The sequence below is a fragment of the Podarcis cretensis genome (genome assembly GCF_951804945.1).
Source record: "Podarcis cretensis genome assembly, chromosome: 13".
Taxonomy (NCBI): Eukaryota; Metazoa; Chordata; class Lepidosauria; order Squamata; family Lacertidae; genus Podarcis; species Podarcis cretensis.
In genome coordinates this window covers 10,504,319-10,527,834 of record NC_137182.1, presented here as the reverse complement: position 1 = coordinate 10,527,834, position 23,516 = coordinate 10,504,319, and the positions used below count along the sequence as shown (strand labels likewise).

The following is a 23,516-nucleotide window of genomic DNA, read 5'->3' as shown; positions in this document are numbered from 1 at the left end:
GAATATAGACCACTCTACTTCCATAAGGGGGACGCCGGTGGCGCTGTGGGTTAAACCACAGAGCCTAGGGCTTGCTGATCAGAAGGTCGGCGGTTCGAATCCCTGCAATGGGGTGAGCTCCCGTTGCCCGGTCCCTGCTCCTGCCAACCTAGCAGTTTGAAAGCGCCTCAAAAGTGCAAGTAGATAAATAGGTACCGCTCCAGTGGGAAGGTAAATGGTGTTTCCATGTGCTGCTCTGGTTTGCCAGAAGCGGCTTAGTCATGCTGGCCACATGACCCGGAAGCTATACGCCGGCTCCCTCGGCCAATAAAGCGAGATGAGCGCCGCAACCCCAGAGTCAGCCACGGCTGGACCTAATGGTCAGGGGTCCCTTTACCTTTACTTTTAGCACCTTAGAGACCAACAAAGTTTATTCTTGGTATAAGCTTTCATGTGCATGCACTTATACCAAGAACAAACTTAGTTGGTCTCTAAGGTGCTACTGGAAAATTTTCTTATATACAGTGGTGCCTCGCAAGACAAAATTAATTCGTTCCGCGAGTTTTTTCGTCTTGCGATTTTTTCGTCTTGCGAAGCACGGACTTTGGAAAAGCTTCAAAAATCACCAAAGTCCTCAAAAACCTCAAAAAAGGCTACCACACACCGCGTGCTATGAGTTGCTCCTCGAAGTGAATGCACGGTTTTAAGAAAAAGGAAACAAACTTGCAAGACAAAGGAAACAAACTTGCAAGACGTTTTCGTCTTGCGAAGCAAGCCCATAGGGAAATCCGTCTTGCGAAGCAACTCAAAAAACGAAAAACTCTTTCGTTTTGTGAGTTTTTCGTCTTACGAGGCATTCGTCTTGCGAGGTACCACTGTATTTCGACTGCGTCAGACCAACACAGCTACCTACCTGAATCAATTTTCAAAACTGCTCAGGATGCTTATTCCAAATGGATTTTGAGAGTCCAACATGCAAGGTTCAGAGAACTCCTAGAAGCATGCTAAATGGGGGGGGGACTATTATTATTATTATTATTATTATTATTATTATTATTATTATTATTATCCCACCTTTTCCCCTGACCAGGACTCAAGGTGACTTACAGCTAAAAATAAGGACAGAACAATTTCATTTTAAAAAACCCCAAGCCAGCCATGAAGAATCGTTCAGGTGGCCAAACACAGTCTTAAGCAAAATGAGTGCAGCAAGCCACCCCAGTTTGTTTTGTCCATTTGTTGTTTATTTAAAAGGCACAGTGACCTGAACAATTCTATCTTTGATTATTGATTCTAAGATATATGCACTGCACAGTGGTACTGTCCATTTCAATACACCGTTCAAATTAGGGCTCTGGTTTTACTTTGGTAAGCAGGTATATCATATCCCTGCTATGATATACACAAATGTAAAAATACACTAAATATAAACAACTGTCTCTGGTATCTAACAGGTCTTCAGGCCTCCAAGGTCCTGTGTCCAAATGTCCATAGCTGGTATCCTGTGTTGCTTGCAGAACTAGAACCAGAAAGAAAGAAAAAATAAAATAAATATATCTGGGGTGCATTTCAGGGATGGGTACTTCCAGAAGCTAAAACAATAACTTTCATAATGGGAATAAATGCAGAGCTCTATGCAGGAAAGAGAGGGAGTTCTTCTTCACCTATTACATAATTAACTTATGGAACCCACCGCCACAAGATGTGACATCACTGGCATAGAGGGCTTCAATACAATATTCAACAAATTTGTGCTAACTAAATAGAGCCAGGGATTGATTAATCCATCTCCTTCTGTGTCACTTTAGCATGTGGAATAGACCAGCAAGGCATGTGGAATAGCATGTGGAATGAACCAGCAAGGTAAATAGAGGTAAAGGTAAATAAAGGGACCCCTGACCATTAGGTCCAGTCGTGGCCGACTCTGGGGTTGTGGCACTCATCTCGCTTTATTGGCCAAGGGAGCCGGCGTACAGCTTCCGGGTCATGTGGCCAGCATGACTAAGCCACTTCTGGTGAACCAGAGCAGCGCACGGAAACGCCGTTTACCTTCCTGCCGGAAGGTAAATGGAATTTCTGTGTGCTGCTCTGGTTCACCGGAAGTGGCTTAGTCATGCTGGCCGCATGACCTGGAAGCTGTCTGCGGACAAACGCCTGCTCCCTTGGGCTATAGAGCGAGATGAGTGCGCAACCCCAGAGTCGTCCGCGACTGGACCTAACGGTCAGGGGACCCTTTACATTTACCTTTAATCTACTGATGGTAATGGGGCCCTTTATATGTCCAGCTGTCCTTTGTCAACAACAAATTGCTGCTGTTTTTTGTGTTGAATATATGCTATATGGTAATTTATGGACCTAATAGGAATCTAAAGCCATTTTACTTGTTTTTTTATCTTATACAGTGGTGCCTCGCAAGACGAAATTAATTCACTGGGTCTAATCTTCGTCTAGCGGTTTTTTCGTCTTGCGAAGCAAGCCCATTGACGCCTTAGCGGATTAGCGCTATTAGCGGCTTTTAGCGGCTTATCGGCTTAGCGGATAAGCAGATAAGCGGCTTAGCGGCTTAGAAAAAGGGGGGGGGGGAAGGAAAAAAAACCCGCAGGAACTCGCAAGACATTTTCGTCTTGCGAAGCAAGCCCATAGGAAATTCGTTTTGCGAAGCACCTCCAAAACGGAAAACCCTTTCGTCTAGTGGGTTTTCCGTCTTGCGAGGCGTTCGTCTTGCAGGGCACTACTGTATTTTGAAAATATACATCCAGTTTTTTCCCCTTCAAAATTTTTTGGGGGGCCCCCAAGAGAGTGGGGCCCTAAGCTATAGCTTGTTTAGCTTATACAGTACGTAAATTCGGGACTGGGTGGGCAGGTAGTCCTTCACCCTGCTTGCAAAAGAGGACACAAATTTGCACAAGATACAAAGAACATGAGAATTTTATGCAAGTGTGTGCCCTCTTTTGTAAGTAGGGCCGGCAGCCAAATCCACACACCATGGACTGGACCCCCACCTTCAATTACTGTTGCCAATGGCACTCCTGATACCACAGGGTCCAATTTAGAACATACCATAATAACTATTGCTGTACACTTTCAAGATGCTGTGTTCACTGCTATTGATGTTTGAGAGGGCATCCGGTGACAGAAATTGGTTACGGGCTTGACTGCTGAGCAGAAAGATGAGACAGGGTTCCGATTCTTCCAGTTCAGCTTCTTCAAGAAAATATTGTAGTTGTCCATGTATTCAGATACCCAGGGGTTCCTGTATTGGGGGGAGGGAGGAGAGAGAAAGAGCGAAGGAGAGTCATGGCAGGATAAAATGGAGAATCCGGGGTGGGTGGGTGTACCCTCTTAACTTTAGAAGCCATGTGGCTACGTCAGATAACTTTGTAGCCTTCTGCTCAGTTGCACTGTTGCTCATGGGAATCCCATTGCATGAAGAAAATGGCTCCAGCACCAGTAACTTCTAGAAGTGGGCTATTTAATTTCTGCAGCCTTTTGGTGGAGCTTTAAAGGCTCAATTGATGGACTAGTTCAGACGGATTCTGGCAACACGGTGATGAGAATGCCTCTTTCAGAAATACGGAGTAAGCCAAGTGTAGGCAACATAGATGTCAATCTTTGCCTTTTTTTAAAGGGAAATTCCCTTAAATTCCTCACAAGAAAAGGGAAAGTTTGAGAGCTATGGTAGGCAAACTAAGGCCCGGGGGCCGGATCTGGCCCAATCGCCTTCTAAATCTGGCCCACGGACAGTCCAGGAATCAGCGTGATTTTACATGAGTAGAATGTGTCCTTTTATTTAAAATGCATCTCTGGGTTATTTGTGGGGCATAGGAATCCGTTCATTTTTTCTTTTTTCAAAATATAGTCCAAACCCTCACAAGGTCTGAGGGACAGTGGACCGGCCCCCTGCTAATAAAGTTTGCTGACCCCTGGTGTAAGCCCTTGTGGGTGCAATGATTTGAGCTTGGAAGGACAAACACCCACCATTCATTATGGTTTGAAGAATTTACTGCATTGTAAAGGACAGTTGTACCTTGTTTCTCGAACGTAATCCATTCCGGAAGACCGTTCGACTTCCGAAACGTTCGAAAACCGAGGCCCAAAGGGCTGGCTGCAAGTTCCATTGAGAAAACTGATAAACACCCAGCAGAATCCGTTCAACTTCTGAGGCACGTTTGAAAACGGAAGCATTTACTTCCAGGTTTTCAGCAAAACATTCAGCTTCCAAGATGCTCATAAACCAAGGTACCACTGTACATCTTATAATTTTCCATCTCCTTTGAACACGCAGACGGCCAACAAAAGAGACCTTGCATTGAACGGATCCTGAGACCCATAATGTAATGTATGAGTGTAAATGTTACTGTTCTGTTGCTTCCCTTGGTCCCACCACCACCACACCAATAAAGTATTTGCAAAGACTCTTACTCAGTGTAGTAGCCATCGTCAAAGACAAGATTGGAGAAATTCCTATTTGCGCTACAAAATCCACTTCGGAGTCTGGGCCAGGGTACGTAATCTCTTTGGTAAGTACTTGGTTCGGTCCTGGGATAAACTTCTATGAAAAGAGAGAATATTCAGCCACCAAATGGAGTTGGCACAGTTGTATGTCTTCTGCTGTCATTAAGAGTATTATACATCATTTTGTAGTTCTTTGGGAATATTGAGTTAACTCAACTGACCTGGCTGAAACACAGTAGATCCCACATGTGATTTCTTAATTTCACGAAGTTGCATTTGAGTAGCTCGCTGCGTTTCCAAGAGAAACTGTTGATAGTCGCTCCAATTCTGGCCCTGTTCTGGGCAGATGCAAGGAGACGGTACTTGATCTGGAGAAGGGGGAAGTCCACATTTGTAACACAGGCACTGCAAAATTAGTTCTTCTTCACTCATGCCCAAAAGGCAGACTATATTGCATGTTAGTCAACAAAGAATCAGTCATACTCAGAGGAAATGTTTAGCTTCCCAGGAGGACTTCTTTTCTTTTCTTTTCTTTTCTTTTCTTTTCTTTTCTTTTCTTTTCTTTTCTTTTATTAAATTATTTTATTTTTAATGCAAAATCATAACAAAAATTACAAACATTGAATCCAAAATAACACTATACAAACAAGAAAGAAAAACAGAACAAACAAAAAAGGGGGAAACAAAGCAAAAAACAAGACAAAAAAGTATACATCTACAAATAAAAGCGTATCATCATTCTAATCTGTTCAATACATACATATACACATATTGACTTCCTTCATTTGTTCTAAGACCACAAAATTTTTACTCTTACTGTATTGTTGTGTCTAATGTAAATTACTTCCATCTTTGTACTTTTTTTTACACCATTTTTCTTTTTCTTTAACCCTGTAAAGCATCATTCATTACATACCGATATGCTTACTCCAGAACAATGTTTTTTCATATACTCTTTAGCACATCCCCATTCTTTTAATAATTTCTGGTCCGATTGTCTCCTTATGAATGCTGTGAGTCTTGCCAGATTTATATATTCACAAAATTTAATTTGCCATTCTTTCATTGGTGGAATTTCTCTCCCTTTCCAGTTTTTTGCTATAAGCATCCTGGCAGCTGTCGTTGCATAAAGGAATACTTTCCTTTGATTGTCGCGAATATCGTTTGTGATTATACCTAAAAGGAATGCCTCCGGTTTTTTACTGAAATATATTTTAAACATCTTTTAAAATATTTGATTTCTTCATAAATTTCATTCCAGAATTGTTTAATAGGGCGGCATTCCCACCACATATGAAACATTGTTCCTATTTCTTTTTTGCATCTCCAACAGGTATTTGATTTTAATTTGTAAATTTTAGCCAATTTTACCAGAGTTAAGTACCATTGGTACACCATTTTCATGAAATTTTCTCTGACTGTATAACATGCCGTAAATTTAATATCACATTTCCACAATTTCTCCCATTGGTCCAGCCGAATTGCATATCTTATATCGCATGCCCATTTAATCATAACTTCTTTTACTTCTTCATCCTTTAACTCCCATTCTAATAATAAATTATACATTTTGGATATATTCTTTTTTGAGTTTTGTAATAATACTTTTTGTAATTTTGATTCTTCTTTTTCAAATCCTATTGCTTTATCCTGATTGAATATTTGGGCAATTTGGTGAGGAGGACTTCATTTCTAAGGACTCAGCTATGTTAGGCAAAAAAACAACGCTTTGAATGTGTTATAAACATGCAGCACCAGATGGCGCCAGAGAGCAAACAATTTTTCTATGCGATTTCTACATAGGGTTTTTTCTTCTTCTTTTGTTACATCAATTTAATTTCTGGCTTATTTATAGTATTCCCCCCCTGTGTAGATCCACCCTATATCTCACTTACCCGATCCTTCTTGCAAGAAGCATATTTAAACTATGGAATTTGCTACTACAACAATGACGTGTGCTAAGAGGCTATTGTAGGCTTTGCTGGGTGATGGGAAAACAACCACAGCTTTCTCTTTTTAAAAAATAAATGCTAGAAAAGAAAGGTTTGCTAACAGTGTTGGGTCCCTTAGTTGCAAAACCTGAGTGGGTAAAGAATGGAAAGAATATCTGCCCTTTGGGTTGGATAATCAAAATACAGTGGTACCTCTGGTTATGTACTAATTCGTTCTGGAGGTCCATTCTTAACCTGAAACCATTCTTAACCTGAGGTACCACTTTAGCTAATGGGGCCTCCCACTGCCGCCGTGCCACTGCCACACGATTTCTGTTCTCATCCTGAGGCAAAGTTCTTAACCCAAGGTACTACTTTCGTGTTAGCGGAGTCTGTAACCCAAGGTGTTTGTAACCCAAGGTGTTTGTAACCCAAGGTGTTTGTAACCCAAGGTGTTTGTAACCCGAGGTCCCACCATAAGATGTAGTCAACTACCAACTTGGACAGGTTGAAAACAGAATTAGACAAATTTATGGAGGCTATAAATGGCGAAATATATTGTGTTGATTTCCCCCCCACTTAACAATTAAAATTATTTTTTTAATTTAAAAAGGTTTTCCTTAAAAATAGGAAGCGGTATAGAAATGAAATGAATAATATAATACATAATGATATTGCCTCCAGTATTACAGGCAGTCGCTGGAGATCATGAATGTGAGAATGCATGTTACAGTGCTCAGGTCATGCTTGCTGGCCACTGTCAGAACAGAATGTTGGTTTAGATGTGGCTTTGGCTGGACCTCGCAGTGATCTCCTTAAGTTTTTAAGACTCATGCGGCAAAGAACTGCAGGACTCTTTACCTGGTGGAATACATGCATCTGCCTGTTGAGCTAGTCTCTCTGCTTCCATCTTCTGTACTGCGCTTTGCTTGGGAAGAAGGTGGCAAACCTGCGGATCTTCTTGGACCTGCTGAAATGGTGGTGGAGCCGCTTGGCTTGTGGACAGCCTCCGGCCCAGGTCCATAGGATAAGGTGGTCGAACTTCTTGGCAGCCAGCTGCTTCAACATATTTCACAGGTTCAGGCTCAACAGGTGTATGGAACTCCTTGGCCTTCAGCTGGGCTTCCAGTTTCAGCATCTGCACAAACAATTCACACAAGATGTGGATCTGGCTGGAAAGATTCATTAGAAACTTCCTGCAAACACAATACTCAGTGTCCACCATTTCTCTGAGGAAAATAAAGGTAAAGGTAAAGGTACCCCTGCCCGTACGGGCCAGTCTTGACAGACTCTGGGGTTGTGCGCCCATCTCACTTAAGAGGCCAGGGGCCAGTGCTGTCCGGAGACACTTCCGGGTCACGTGGCCAGCGTGACATCGCTGCTCTGGCGAGCCAGAGCCGCACACGGAAACGCCGTTTACCTTCCCGCTGGTAAGCGGTCCCTATTTATCTACTTGCACCCGGAGGTGCTTTCGAACTGCTAGGTTGGCAGGCACTGGGACCGAGCAGCGGGAGCGCACCCCGCCGCAGGGATTCGAACCGCCGACCTTTCGATCGGCAAGTCCTAGGCTCTGAGGCTTTAACCCACAGCGCCACCTGCGTCTGAGGAAAATAGGCATGCCCTATCCAACTGGGTGGCTTCCAACATATAGAAAAATATAACAAAACATTTAAAAGCTTCTCTGTACAGTTGTACCTTGGTTTAGGAACTTAATCTGTTCCTGAAGTCAGTTCTTAAACCAAATCCATTCTTAAACTGAGGCGCGCCTTCCCTAATGAGGCCTCCCGCCGCCGGTGCCCTTCCACCGTTCGGCTTCCGTTCATAGACTGAGATAAAGTTCGCAAACTGGGACACTACTTCTGGTTTTGCGGAGTTCGTAAACCGAATAGTTCATAAACAGGACTGTTTGTAAACCGAGGTACCACTGGCCTTCAGATGTCTTCCAAAGGTTGTGTAGTTACATATCTCCTTGGCCCGGGGTCACACAACTCCATACCCTCCAACATTTCTCTGATGAAAATAGGGACGTCCTAAGGAGAAGCGGGACATTCTGGGATCAAGTCAGAAAACGGTTGAGAAGAACGTTGCCTACCTGTGAGGCATCCATTGTCGGCACCTGGTAGTGATAGTCGTCATAGTGTATGTAGTCTTTAGTGTACAAGGTGTTGTACATATCCTTGTTCACAGGTGGCTGAGCATTGGGGGAGAATGGAGGAGAAAGGGATAATTCAAATTATTATGGTTTCCATCGTCAGATTGCTCACGAAAGCAGCAGCAGAATGGAGAGAGGTTCTAAGTTCTTCTGTGACACACAAACTTTCCCCCCTGAACAGTTTGCAAAGAGAGAGAATAGAATTTATTTCTGAGGTCAGTCTGAAAAGGGGTTTGTGTTTGTGTGTGATGGGCTGTGGGGCATGAAGGCTGCGCCCTGCAAGGCCCTTTCCACCTGGCCTAAGGGGCAGGGCCCAGACTCACCAGCCCTACTATGTTAAATATGTATTCTGTAGCTGACCTCCTTTGTAATGTTTTATTTTGAAATCTTTAAGATACCGTATTTTTCGCTCTATAAGATGCACCAGACCATAAGACGTACCTAGTTTTTGGAGGAGGAAAACAAGAAAAAAAATATTCTAAATCCCAGAAGCCAGAACAGCAAGAGGGATCTCTGCGCAGTGAAAGCAGCAATCCCTCTTGCTGTTCTGGCTTCTGGGATAGCTGCGCAGCCTGCTTTCGCTCCATAAGACGCTCACACATTTCCCCTTACTTTTTAGGAGGGAAAAAGTAAGTCTTACAGAGCAAAAAATACGGTAATATTTTCGTTTTCTGTTATGTTGCTTTGACTATCTTTGAATTTCCTCAGATTGTTTTATTTATGTTTTATTGATTTAATATGCTGTAAACCACTTTGAGGTTTTTCTTAAAAATATAAAGCGGTATAGAAATTTTAAAAATTAAAATTAAATTAAATTATGCTGCACTTTCAGAGAGTCAATGCAATGTGGATACATCTGGAATAGGTATGGCATCAAAACAATTAACTCACAACTATTCTATTTCCGAATATACTCTACTGATTGGAAGTTGCAATTTAGGCATATCTATTTTGCTGCAGATTTTTAATTGCCAAAGCATTTCTTAAGAGCCTGCAGGATCAGGCCAACGGCCCATCTAGTCCAGCGTCCTGTTCTCACAGTGGCCAAGCAGATGCCTGCGATAAACCCACGAGCAGGATCCGAGCACATGAGCACTCCCTAAAGTAGGTTTTGAAAATTTGGCCTGTTTTAGCATCATAGAATCATAGAGTTGGAAAAACGCCCGGGAAGGCCAAGACACGGCTCCCAAGACATGGGAGCGTCTCTCCAGTGGTCACCCTCTGGCTATAAATCTTCCTCAGTCCAGAGAGACCGGTGATAAGTGACCCCTCCCTCCTGAGAGGAACACGCTCGTCTTCTTGCATCTCATTGCAGAAGAAAGAGACAATCGTAGCTTTAAAACTACTTTATTCAACAGTCTATATACAGAGACTCCATGAGCATGTCTGCTGTCTCTCAGCAGCAGTACAGAACAACCATCACACACAGAAGTGAAAGTAACTTCTCACAGTACTCCAACAGTAAGGAGACTTCCTGTCTCACGCTCTCAGACACTCACATGATATAAACAACCATAGTGCTGTCGAGGAGGCAAAGGAGAAAGTTGCTGTTGTTGAACCTAAAGTAATACAAGTGGGAGCCCCAGCCTTACAGAGGCAAATTGAGGACTATAAGTTGAGGCCTTTTACGACTGAATTTAGAAAAAGTCAGATTTTGAGGATCGGAGCCCTGCCTGGACTGGAGAAGGAAAGTTGGATAGATCTCTTCATGCAGGGATTTACTGACTTTTGGGATTTGGACTTGGGTCATGAGGAGATTGGAGCTGCGGGGGCCTTTAGATTTGGAGGAATTTTGAAACATGTCCTGAAATACCTTATGGATTTTAGAATTAACCATGGAGATTTGGTTGACCTGTCGAGAAGGAATAAAAGCATTGCTAGGTTGGAGCTTCCCCGAGATCTGCTCTTCAGTATCAAAGGAAGGAAAATAAGAACAAGATCAGTAGAAGACAAAGTAAAGTGCATGTATAAATATGAAGAAGACCTCCAGAAGGGACTTGGAAAAGAGTTAAGAGCCTCGGACAGAAGATCACCAGGCTGATGGACTATATGGAATTGACGAATGACTGGCAGTATCCGAGACCAGGGAGAAGAGATGGTGGAAGAAGATTGGAAAAAGTTTAAAGTTTATTTTTAGAAATAGAAATATTGTAAAATTACTGAGTGTTAGAAAAATGTTGGAATGAAATCTTATGGCTTTAGTAGAAATGTTATAAGGAGTTAAGCATAAATAAGCATTATAGTATTAATGGAAAATAAGGGTAGAAATAAGTTAAGATATTTATATGACAGAAAATAGAGAAAGATGGAAAGGAATTGCTGAAACAATTAATAGAAGTGGAATACAAAAAGGGAGGTGAGAGGAGGTTGATGAAACAAGGGTATGAAAGATAGAGTACTGAAATGGTATGATGTATGTTTTTAAATTGTTTTTGTTTTGTTTTGTTTAGGTCAATGTGTCAATGTTGTGTTTTGTATTGTTTATATATTGTATTGTATTGTTTTTTCCCTTTCTTGTTTTTTTTTCTTTTTTTCTTTTTGTCTTTTTTCTTCTTTTTCTTTTTTGTAAGTTTTAAAAGTAATAAATATTATTTAAATATATATATATATATAAACAACCATAGTGCTACTTGCTGAGCAGCTGGAGAGATAAAAATCCTAACAGGGACCCCGAGAATCACGCTCCGAACTGCAGCAGTATGCACCTGTCCCACAAGGAGATTGAACCTTCAACCTTGGTGCCACGGCCTAAAAACACCAATTTATGTCTTACCTTGGAAAGGGCAATTCTTTGCATTACGTCCGTCATGTTGCACTGGTTCTCTGGAACAAAGGAAAATGACAATGGAGCCATTAAGGGATTTCCACCCCCTGTTGTACCACAGTTCAAAATGTGCCCGGTGATGGTTGGCAGAACGTTGCAGGGCTGATGTTGGAATGTGCACTTTCTTTCGCCGCTGTCGGATTAGATGAGAGCTCTTGGCAAGGGTGTCATACCCATAGAGGCTAGTGGCACGGGGTGCCAGGGCACCAAGTTCTGAAGGGCGCCAGGGAAGAGGCAGAGGCTGGACGTGGCACCTCCCGGCATCAGCTCGCCGCCCTCGCCCGCCTCTGGGGAGAGCCAGTGTGGTGTAGTGGTTAAGAGCGGTAGACTCGTAATCTGGTGAACCGGGTTCGCTTCCCCGCTCCTCCACATGCAGCTGCTGGGTGACCTTGGGCCAGTCACACTTCTTTGAAGTCTCTCAGCCCCACTCACCTCACAGAGTGTTTGTTGTGGGGGAGGAAGGGAAAGGAGAATGTTAGTCGCTTTCCGACTCCTTCGGGTAGTGATAAAGCGGGATATCAAATCCAAACTCTTCTTCTGAACACGAGATGAGCGCTGCAACCCCATAGTTGCCTTTGACTGGACTTAACTGAGTGAGAGAGTGAGTGAGCCAGGTAGGGGCAGAGAGCTGCGAGCGCGCCCCCCCAAATGTTGCGCCCGGTGCGGCTGGCACCCCCTGCACCCCCACGCTATGCCACTGCACAGTCCATAAGAAATCCAGTTGCAGCGCTCACAAAAACTTATAAACGCCACTGCCCCCTCCTACTACCTGCCTCCTGTTCCAGCATCTGAGTTGTTGCTTTGAGGAGTGACAGGCAGCAGGGGCATCTCACCCATAGAGGCTAGTGGCGTGGGGCACCAGGGCACCAAGTTCTGAAGGGTGCCAGGGAAGAGGCAGAGGCTGGACGTGGCACCTCCCGGCATCAGCTCGCCGCCCTCGCCCGCCTCTGCCATGCCGTGCCAAAGCAGCGCCACTCCCGGAGCCTCCATCTGCTGTGGCCACCGTGGCACAAAGTGGCCAGCTGAGCCGGGAGGCATCATGTCCAGTCTCCGCCTATTCCCCGCCGGAGGAGCCGCCCTCCAGCCGCTGCCCACCTCCTCCAATCCCATCAGCAACGCTGTCCTCCCTAAAAAAACTCTGGGAAACGGGTGTGTGTGTGTGTGTGTGTGTGTGTGTGTGTGTGTGCCAGAGGGAGCTTTGCTTAAGACAGCCCTGGCTCTTGGGCAAGTATAAGCTCTCATTTCTATAGAGTGGTGGGGAAAACTTCCCCCTTGCTGCTGAATTTCCCCTGATAAATAATAATAATAATAATAATAATAATAATAATAATAATAATAATTTATTTATACCCTGCCCATCTGGCTATGTTTCCCCAGCCACTCTGGGCGGCTTCCAATCAAGTGTTAAAAACAATACAGCATTACATATTAAAAACTTCCCTAAACAGGGCTGCCTTCAGATGTCTTTTAAAGAGAAGATAGCTGCTTATTTCCTTCACATCTGCTGGGAGGGCGTTCCACAGGGCGGGCGCCACTACCGAGAAGGCCCTCTGTCTGGTTCCCTGTAACCTGGCTTCTCGCAATGAGGGAACCTCCAGAAGGCCCTCAGAGTTGGATCTCAGTGTCCGGGCTGAACAATGGGGGTGGAGATGCTCCTTCAGGTATACAGGACCGAGGCCTTTTAGGGCTTTAAAGGTCAGCACCAACCCTTTGAATTGTGCTCGGAAACGTACTGGGAGCCAATGGAGGTCTTTCATATCTCTCTTCTGTCTGATCAACAGACAGAAGCCTGCTAGAAGGGAAAATGTAATGGAAGAGGGAAGCCTCGCTCCAAGTTAAAATACACAGAGAAACAACCGTAGTGTCCCTATGGGCTCTGGGAAAATTTGCTCCTGAGGGCTGAAAGACCCTTGGGAATGGTGTATGGGAGAGATGGTGGGAATGGCCCCAGATTACCACAAATAGGAGAGCAATTGAGGCCGCCTTCGCAGTCCTGTTTCCTCTGTGCGCACAAGGTTTCCAATGAAAGGTTTTTAATCTACGTTCACACAATGTGATCCGAAATGCATATGCACATGCCCGGATATTATGAGCCCAGAGATGGAAAGAAGACACAGTCCCTACCAGAGAAGAATGGCAGGTCAAACTGATGGGCTATGCAGAAATGGCAAAAATGACCGGAAGAGTCAGAAATTGGGAAGACTAAAAATTTAATAAGGAATGGGAGAAATATATAATTTATTTTAAAAATCATTGTAAGCAATTAAAATTATTAGTAGGACCGGAACAACACTTGTAGTTGAATGTTGGACTGTGGTTCTAATGGAGATTTAATAGAATTGGATCAACAGAAAAGATACAGGAGAAAAGAAAAGATAACATAAGGACCCACAAAGGGGAGGAGGAAAGTCCATGGGAATCTATGGAATTTTCTTTTCGTTTTGGTTGCTTGATGGTTGTTTCTAAATTTGAAAATTTGAAAATTTGAAAATTTGAAAATTTGAAAATTTGAAAATTTGAAAATTTAATAAATTTATTTTTTAAAAGGGAAAAAAAACCCCAAATGCATATGCATTATAAACATGCTACTGTTTCCGGGGCAGGAAGATAGGAGGAGTGGATCACAGCACAAAGAGTCTTGATTCAAATAATAATAAATGTTGTGTGTGTCCATGTCTAATCTTGTGCCTTTTTAAAATTAATTTATTGGTGTGTGTTTTCCTTTCTGTAAATCTATCAAAGAATAAAATAAAATCAGGATTAAGGGGTTTTTCTCAGAAAGGTGGAGGGCTTGTGTGCTATGCCCAATGGGTGTCGTGGGGGCGGCACTCGCCCTGCTTCTGACAGGAGATGCTCTGTGGGAGACAATGACCAAAAATGGGGGGTTGAAGAGGATCACTTGGAGAGGAATGTTAGTGGTGTCTACTAAGGTAAAGGTATGGGATGCGGGTGGCGCTGTGGGTTAAACCACAGAGCCTAGGACTTGCCGATCAGTAGGTCGGCGGTTTGAATCCCCATGACGGGGCAAGCTTCCGTTGCTCGGTCCCTGCTCCTGCCAACCTGGCAGTTTGAAAGCATGTCAAAGTGCAAGTAGATAAATAGGTACCGCTCCGGCGGGAAGGTAAACGGCGTTTCCGTGCGCTGCTCTGGTTCGCCAGAAGTGGCTTAGTTATGCTGGCCACATGATCCGGAAGCTGTAAGCCGGCTCCCTCAGCCAATAAAGCGAGATGAACGCCGCAACCCCAGAGTTGGTCACGACTGGACCTAATGGTCAGGGGTCCCTTTACCTTTACCTTACTAAGGTAAAGGTAAAGGTAAAGGCCCCCTGGATGATTAAGTCCAATCAAAGGCGACTATGGAGTTCCAGTGCTCATCTCGCTTTCAGCCTGACTAAACTGCTTCTGGCACAATGGAACAACTTATGGAAACCAGAGAGCACGGAAATGCCGTTTACCTTCCCGCCGCAGTGGTACCTATTTATCTACTTGCACTGGCATGCTTTCAAACTGCTAGGTTGGCAGGAGCAGGGACCGAGCAACAGGAGCTCCTTCTGGTGTGGGGATTCGAACCGCCAACCTTCTAATCGGCAAGCCCAAGAGGCTCAGTGGTTTAGACCACAGTGCCACCCGCGTCCCTTCTTGGTGTCTACTACCCTCAACTTGGCACCACAAAGAAGTTGACTATGATAGAGCGTATGGCGATGGAGAGTCACCACCAGTGACTTCACACTATAGCTAAGAGGGCTTTGGGGACATTTCAGCACCTTGTTGCTAGCCAGCCGTCGCACCCTAAGGAAGCGAAAGAGCCGTTACCTCTGAGCTGGGGTCTTGACTGCTGCTGTTCTGGCATTGTGGTGGTATTGCTTGACCGGGCTTTGCTAGGCCAAGAGTATAAGGCTGGACTCTTTCTGGAGAGGCAGAAGAATGTTCACCCTTTATGAGGTATTGGAGCTCTTAGCACGTTCCAAAGCAATCTGATGCCACGGAAACAAAATGGCCCTGCCTCTTTCCTCCTCCATGTTTCCTCAGGCCAGAAGAGACACCACCCGATGACAAAAGTCAAAAATTCTCCTCCTGATAGTATTTAAAGGAGTAGGAGAGATTTAGTTTTGAGAGAGTTCAGATTTAAACATGTGTTTGGTATGTTACAAATGGTATGCTACAAAATACAGGTGAAACTTGGAAAATTAGAATATCGTGGAAAAGTTCATTTATTTCAGTAATTCAACTTAAAAGGTGAAGCTAATATATGAGATAGACTCATGGCATGCAAAGCGAGATATGTCAAGCCTTTATTTGTTATAATTGCGATGATTATGGCATACAGCTGATGAAAACCCCAAATTAACAATCTCAGAAAATTAGAATATTAAATGAAATCAGCAAAACAAGGACTGCAAATAGAGGAATATTGGACCTCTGAGAAGTAGAAGCATGCATATGTACTCAGTACTTGGTTTGGGCCCCTTTTGCATCAATTACTGTCTCAGTGTGGCGTGGCATGGATGCTATCAGCCTGGGCACTGCTGAGGTGTTATGGAAGACCAGGATGCTTCAATAGCAGCCTTCAGCTCTTCTGCATCACTCAGTCTCATGTCTCTCATCTGTCTCTTGGCAATGACCCATAGATTCTCTATGGGGTTCAGGTCAGGCGAGTTTGCTGGCCAATCAAGCACAGTAATCCCATGGGCATTGAATCAGGTTTTGGTACTTTGGGCAGTGTGGGCAGGTGCCGAAGTCCTGCTGGAAAATGAAGTCAGCATCCCCATAAAGCTCGTCTGCGGAAGGAAGCATGAAGTGCTCCAAAATCTCCTGGTAGACGGCTGCGTTGACCCTGGACTCAATGAAGCACAGTGGACCAACACCAGCTGATGACATGGCCCCCCAAATCAACCCAGACTATGGAAACTTCACACTGGACTTCAAGCACCTGGCATTGTGTGCCTCCCCATTCTTCCTCCAGACTCTGGGTCCTTGGTTTCCAAATGAGATGCAAAAGCTGCTCTCATCAGAAAAGAGATTTGGGGAGCCATGTCATCAACTGGTGTTGGTCCACTGTGCTTCGTTAAGTCCAGGGTCAATGAACTTTTCCACGATATTCTAATTTTCCGAGTTTCACCTGTACTTTTGGCATGGCCGAGGGCAGGGCCGGACCAAGACGTTTTGGCACCTGAGGCAAACCACAAAATGGCGCTCCACTCTCCACCTGGGAAGAAGGGGTGAGTGAAGGTCTCTGAGGGAAAAAGGAGACCAGCAGTGATTCCTATTCCCCAAGAGGTCACTGTAGAGGCAGCACTGGGGATAGCTGCCATGCATTCCTTGGAGATCAGATCTGCTGCCCCTGTGGATCCTACCACCTGAGGTGATCGCTTCACCTTGCCTCATGGGTGGGCTGGCCCTGGTTGAGGGCTTGCTGTGCCTAATAAAAAATTGGGCTTTTCCCCTTGGGGATATATATATATACTGTTTGGGAGCCATATATATATATATATATATATATATATATATATATATATATGGCTCCCAAACAGTAATTAATATATATATATATATATATATATATATATATATATATATATATTACTGTTTGGAACCTCCCAACAGTTCAAGCTTGTAAAAGTAATAATTCCTTTACGGCTTTATCAGAAGCTCACATTGGGTGGCATGCAGCTACGTTTTACTCTGAGTAAACCCATTAAAATTAGGAACCAGGTGCATTAATTTCAATGGATCTCCTCTGAGTAACATTTTTTCTGACTAATGCCTGGAGTGTATTAACTTTATCCTATACAATATATCCCATACAGTGGTACCTCAGGTTACATACGCTTCAGGTTACAGACTCCTCTAACCCAGAAATAGTGCTTCAGGTTAAGAACTTTGCTTCAGGATAAGAACAGAAATCGGGCTCCAGCGGCGCGGCGGCAGCAGGAGGCCCCATTAGCTAAAGTGGTGCTTCAGGTTAAGAACAGTTTCTTTTCTTTTTTTATAAATAATTTTATTAGTTTTCATCCAGTTATACATTTTATATCGAATACAACATATTATACCTGTTTTGAACTTCCTTCAGCGCCTCTGAAATCATTCGTACTTATACCTTTAGTACACATTCCCTTTTTCCATATTGCCATTATTCCTCCTTATTCCCATTTTTTTTTATAAACAATACTTATTTGTATTTTTACAGTGCCTCTTGGAATCCCACTAACGTTGTGTTTATACCACAAATGTTTTTCAGGTTAAGAACAGTTTCAGGTTAAGAACGGACCTCCGGAACGAATTAAGTACTTAACCTGAGGTACCACTGTACTTTCAATCTTTAATTTGTGGAAACTCCATGGTGTTTACTGGGAAGTAAATTTCACTGGTGCCAGCAGAACTTCATCCCAAGTGAAAATTTAGCACTGCGGAACTGAATGACATTTTGCAGTGTTCTTTACTTAATATTACTGTTCCAACAACAAAGTAGTATTTTTCTGAAATCTGGGATCCTGCCGGTTGCCTAGGATTGCCCAAAACAACAGGAGAAAGATCTCAGCTCGCATTAAAGGGATTACAATCTACTTCCTTCCTAATCTGGCTAAGGCCCCTGATGGGAAACCCCCCCAGGCCTGGGATTTAAGCGTTCGCTCAATTAATTAGGAACCAACCCCTGTCGTAAACCAAAAACACCCTATAAGGAAGCAGCTTCTCTTCCTCTTGACCCCAAGAGTACTACTTAAATTCCCACGTCAACGAAACAGAATTTTCCTCCTTTCTTTGCAGAATTCCTTGAATACCAGTTGTTAAAATGGAAGATACGATAGGTGTTAGGGACTCCAACTGAAAACTCCTCCAGGCAACCACAGCTAGATGTTTGGTAGAGGAGTTCCAGGAAGGAGGCCAAATAAAGTGCCATCCAACCATCTTAGGGACTCCACTCCCGATTTGTGTAGGAGTTATTCCTTAGACTTTTGTGTAGGAGTTATTCCTGAGCCAGTGTGGTGTAGTGGTTAAGAGCGGTAGTCTCGTAATCTGGGGAACCGGGTTCGTGTCTCCACTCCTCCACATGCAGCTGCTGGGTGACCTTGGGCCAGTCACACTTCTCTGAAGTCTCTCAGCCCCACTCACCTCACAAGAGTGTTTGTTGTGGGGGAGGAAGGGAGAGGAGAATGTTAGCCGCTTTGAGACTCCTTAAAGGGAGTGAAAGGCGGGATATCAAATCCAAACTCCTCCTCCTCCTCCTCTTCTTCTTCTTCTTCTTCTTCTTCTTCTTAGCCTTTTCTTCTGCTGAAGATGTTCTACAAGGCAGCGGAGGTTGGGGATAAGCAGTTTCCTTCTCCTAAATGAGTTACCTTCTCAGATTGACCATTCCAATCTGCCCCTCACTTCCCTCTACAGCACATGAAGAAACCAATACATACAAACATACACATTTCATATAACCTTTCATGCCACAGTTCTTTGGTTGGGATTTCTTCGTTCTTCCATCCTTGTGCAATTAAGACTCTTGCCACCGTTGCCGCCTACATGAAAATGTTCTTCAATTTCCTTGGCAGGTCTCATTCAAACTGGCTTAAGTTACCCATTTCTGTGTAGAGCTGAACATCAAACAAAGTTGGGGGCATACAGCCCATTAGGTACAACAAATGCATAAATGCACAAAAGCTGTTGTTTTGTCATCATTATTATTTTAATAAGCATGACCCGCCCTTCGTGTTAAGGTCCTAGTGTGGGTTACAACCATCTAAAATACATCAATAAAACAGTTTCCAAAGCTTACAATAGAAGGGAAAACGCAACCACAGAAGTAGGGTTGGTCCACTAAAATGTTCATTGCAGTTGTCATTGGCAAGGGTGAAGAGGTATATCATCATCTGCTAAAAACTGTACAGTGGTACCTCGGGTTACAGATGCTTCAGGTTACAGACACTTCAGGTTACAGACTCTGCTAATCCAGAAATAGTACCTCAAGTTAAGAACTTTGCTTCAGGATGAGAACAGAAATCATGTGGCGGCAGCACGGCGGCAGCGGGAGGCCCCATTAGCTAAAGTGGTGCTTCAGGTTAAGAACAGTTTCAGGTTAAGAACGGACCTCCAGAACGAATTAAGTTCTTAACCCGAGGTACCATTGTATAATGAAGATGAACTGCTTCGGAGAGGGACTTCCACAGCTTTAGGAACTGTCACACAGAATGCCTTCTCCTGGGCCACTGCCGCCCAGAGCTTCTGAGGGTAGCAGAATTTGCAAGAGGATCCCTTTTGCCCATAATAACACCTGATAGGGACTGTTGGCAGGAGGCTGTCTTTCAGACTGCTGCCTTCAGAAGGCCCATATCTGCTGATGAAGAGCAAAGGCAATAGCTCAATGTTGAGTTAGAAGTACCAAAGTCTGTTTGTTCTTCACCCTTTGCATTTATGGAGTATCAGAACAATGGAAAGCACAGAGAGGTTTCCTGAACAAAAGGGCTGGAGGTTGAGTAATAATTATATATTACTCATCTCTCTCAAAATTGTTCCAGGTCCTTCAGTTTTTGGTTTATTCCCCCCCCCCCAGCCTGTAAATTTGTAAACGTCACGCACACATACAAACATCTGGAGGTTGAAATAAAGAAGCCCAAATTGAAAATCTGGGAAAGGACCTGGGATATTTTTTGAAGAGCCTTCGTCTGCAGGCTTTTCCATGGCTATGGCTCAAGTAACTTTGCCCAGGCATCTCTCTTGTCCTTCCATACTTTTTTAAAAACTGCTTTTACTGCTGCTTCAGTTGCTGCTGTAGTAAAAATGAGGACAACTATATTTGCTTTTTGAGACTGAAGACAACTTGAAGACATTAGAGGTGCTAAAAACCCTCTCCACCAACCTTTTGGTAAACAAATTTCCATCCAGATGGAAATAATGGCTTGTTATCCTAATGGCTTTTTAAAAATGCTGAAAGCTAAAAGAGAGAGCAAGCAATACCCCAATTCTGAGCAATAAGACCATACAACACATGTAATCTGTGGAGTGATCTCTACTTGTGTTAACAGGGCACCCAGGGAGAAGAATTTGAGAAGAGAAAATCTGTTTAAGTGTTGACAGATTATTTGGGCAGTACGAGGTCAAACCCCGATTACGGTTTAATAACAGAAACTCTTAGGGATGTGCTCGATGTGATGGCTTGTGTCCTCCCCCCCCCCTATTGACAAATGTACATGTTGTATTTATTTCTTAGTTTCAAGGGGTTAGGATGAGCATTGCTGAGCTGAGCTGATGGATTCTGAGCACGCTTAAGGTTTACTTAGTTAAAGCCTTGCTGGCTTGAGGGCCTTTTCACACCTTTGCCCAGTTTGCAACATAAACCATGGCTTGCCATGAACAAGCGATATGTTGGTGCTAACAAGTAAGAATGCTGAACCACTCCTGTTTTTCTCCTCGCTTTGTCAGGCCGGAAGTAGCAAACCATGGGTTGTGGTCTACCATGTTTCATTGTCTTTTACGACCCCTGGGTGGTGACCTCACTGGGCGCGGTAATCCAGTCAGGAAAAAAGGGAGGCAGACTATGTTTAGGGCACCTTTTCTAGCCTCTCCCCCTTTTCAGGGTGAGCAGGTAAAGGTAAAGGGACCCCTGACCATTAGGTCCAGTCGTGGCCGACTCTGGGGTTGCGGCACTCATCTTGCTTTGTTGGCCAAGGGAGCCGGCGTACAGCTTCCGGGTCATGTGGCCAGCATGACTAAGCCACTTCTGGCGAACCAGAGCAGTGCACGGAAACGCCGTTTACCTTCCCGACGGAGTGGTACCTATTTACCTACTTGCACTTTGACATGCTTTCGAACTGCTAGGTTGGCAGGAGCAGGGACCGAGCAACGGGAGCTCACCCTGTCGTGGGGATTCAAACCACCGACCTTCTGATCGGCAAGTCCTAGGCTCTGTGGTTTAACCCACAGTGGGGTGAGGAGAGTGGATCCTAAAAAGGGCTGCTCAGTCATGGATACAGCTACCGAGCTGCTCAACTGCCTCGTTCCTTTTATATATATATATATATATATAATATTTTTATTCATTTTTCCAATACAAAATTTATACAATTCATAGATCTTTTTTTTTAACTCCATTCTCTTTTTGACTTCCCTCAACTTGACTGATACTCCTTCCCTTCTTAATTTCTTACACATTTCTAAAATCTTACTTCCATTGTTTTTTATAAATTAGTTCTTATTTTTGCTCACAGTCTAATGTTTCTTCTCACAGAACTTCATTAAAACTTACAAATGTTATTTGATTATCACTTAATTTATGCATATATTCTATAAACTTTTCCCAATCTTCTGTAAATCTCTGATCTTGTCGATTTCGGATCCTTCCCGTCAATCTATCAAGTTCTGCATAGTCCATCATCTTCATTCTCCATTCTTCTGACGTAGGTAGCTCTTCTTGCTTCCATTTCTGGGCCATCAATTCAACTGCCTTGTTCCTTGAGTCAGAATGACTGAATCTGTATCCACCGCCCATGTGCCGGTTCATGACTAGGGGCTTCCAGATTTCATGATCCTGATTCCATTACCATTTGCCGATCGCCATGGGACTTTGGGGGTTTGGGTTTGGGGTGGGTTTTTGGAAGATGCCTGTGCGTGAATTTGTTTTATGTGTGTGGATCAGTGCACGTTGACCAGCGCGCAGTCTTTGCAGTAAGGCTCTGTTCCGATGGCATGAGTAGTCACTACAACCAGTAGATTCTTATCTGCTATAGCCTTCATCCGCCTTCACAGCCGTTGTAAAATACCGCTTGTTATCATCCGCCTGTTCTGTCGTTGAGGACTTCTTGGATCATTCTTAGTCTAGCTCCTTCCCTTGGACCTTACCGCCTTGGGTGACCCTGCTGGGAGTACAAGAGTCCCAAAGGCTTGGATCACAAGGGTCATAGGAATGTGCAAGCCCACTCACCATGACAAAGTGATGATCCAGCGAGTCAGTGGTCTACCAAGACATGGGAATCAGCACTCATGGTTTGTTGCTCTCCCAGTAAACAATGGCGTTAAGCCAAGGTTTGTTCTTTATGGTTTATGGCTTGCTGTGTCGCACTAACAGGGCCATTACACGATAGCAAGCTCCAGTTTGCCAGTGAAATTACATTCAGCTGGGTGCCACTATCAATCCCAATGAATGTATGTACATGAGACATGTGCCTTCAGTGTACACTAAACATATTAGGCCTTGTACTCAGTCACAATACATTTTCAGGTGGTATGAGCATAGCTCACATTGCATTTTGTTTGTGGGTATATTTTCATACGCTGCACTTTTGTGGCCACACGGCTAGAGGATTTTTTAAAATCCCCTTTTCATTGTATGTTTTGTCTTCATGCATGATGTTTTATTTATCATACAAATATATGTGTTTGCATGGTCACATATGCAGCAAAACTATTCTTTCACCAGCCAGCACTCAGGTTGTCGTAGCATGTGGTCTCATCCTCTCATTCTGCAATGTGAATATGGCGGCGGGGTGGGTGGGACTAATGAATATGCTTTAAAAACATAAAAAGTGAAGAGTCCTTGAACAATGGCTGGTTGTGTTCATAGCTCTTCCTTTTATTCATTAAATTTATAACCCATGCTTCCTCCAAAAAGAGCCTATTTCATGTTACTACTGGAATCATTTGTTTTCCTGTGTAGAAAGATCATTCATTCATTCATTCGTATAGAGGAGCCACTCTATCATGAAGGCCTGGAAGGGATAACCAAATAACACACAAGCCACTAACTCGAAAACAGCAAACAGAATAATAATATTTCATCAAATTTCAGAGGCAAACACACCTACCAGATAGGCATTAGTTTCAAATGGAGGAACGCATTGCCTCATTTTGAGCAAAGCCGTATATTTACTTCCTTATGCTTAATATTAAAATCAAAAGTGTAGTGTAAGAGTGATTGTAAAGCAAACCTAAACGTTTATTTAGAAAAGCTATGTGAAAAGTTAAAAATATTTAATGGGGGGGGGGGGCTTTTCACACCTGCTGTTAATGGCCTCTTCCCCCCTCATTACCTTGGAGAGGAAACATATTCTCTTGAAAACGTTTTCAGTCACTCAGTCTAAGGTAAACATACCTGTGGCCCAGTGCTTCTTCGTATCAAATATCCAAGGCTTTGTTAAGTCTAAAGACTTGAGGTATCCATTCCATCGTGGTTAACTTCTGAGGTGATGAAGGCTCAG

General features: G+C 43.7%; 1 protein-coding gene across 1 annotated transcript; it reads right to left on the bottom strand.

The window, feature by feature from the left end:
- Positions 1-1,201: 1,201 nt before the first annotated feature.
- On the bottom strand, positions 1,202-15,264 carry LOC307200914 (uncharacterized protein). The gene is made up of 8 exons (XM_079949973.1): positions 15,154-15,264; positions 11,291-11,340; positions 8,458-8,556; positions 7,227-7,503; positions 4,656-4,802; positions 4,402-4,531; positions 3,040-3,232; positions 1,202-1,498 (listed from the first exon to the last, which is right to left on the bottom strand). Exons 1-7 carry the CDS (start codon positions 15,188-15,190, stop codon positions 3,064-3,066), a joined length of 909 nt encoding a protein of 302 aa, XP_079806099.1. The 5' UTR covers positions 15,191-15,264; the 3' UTR covers positions 1,202-1,498; positions 3,040-3,063.
- Between the last annotated feature and the right edge of the window lie 8,252 nt (positions 15,265-23,516).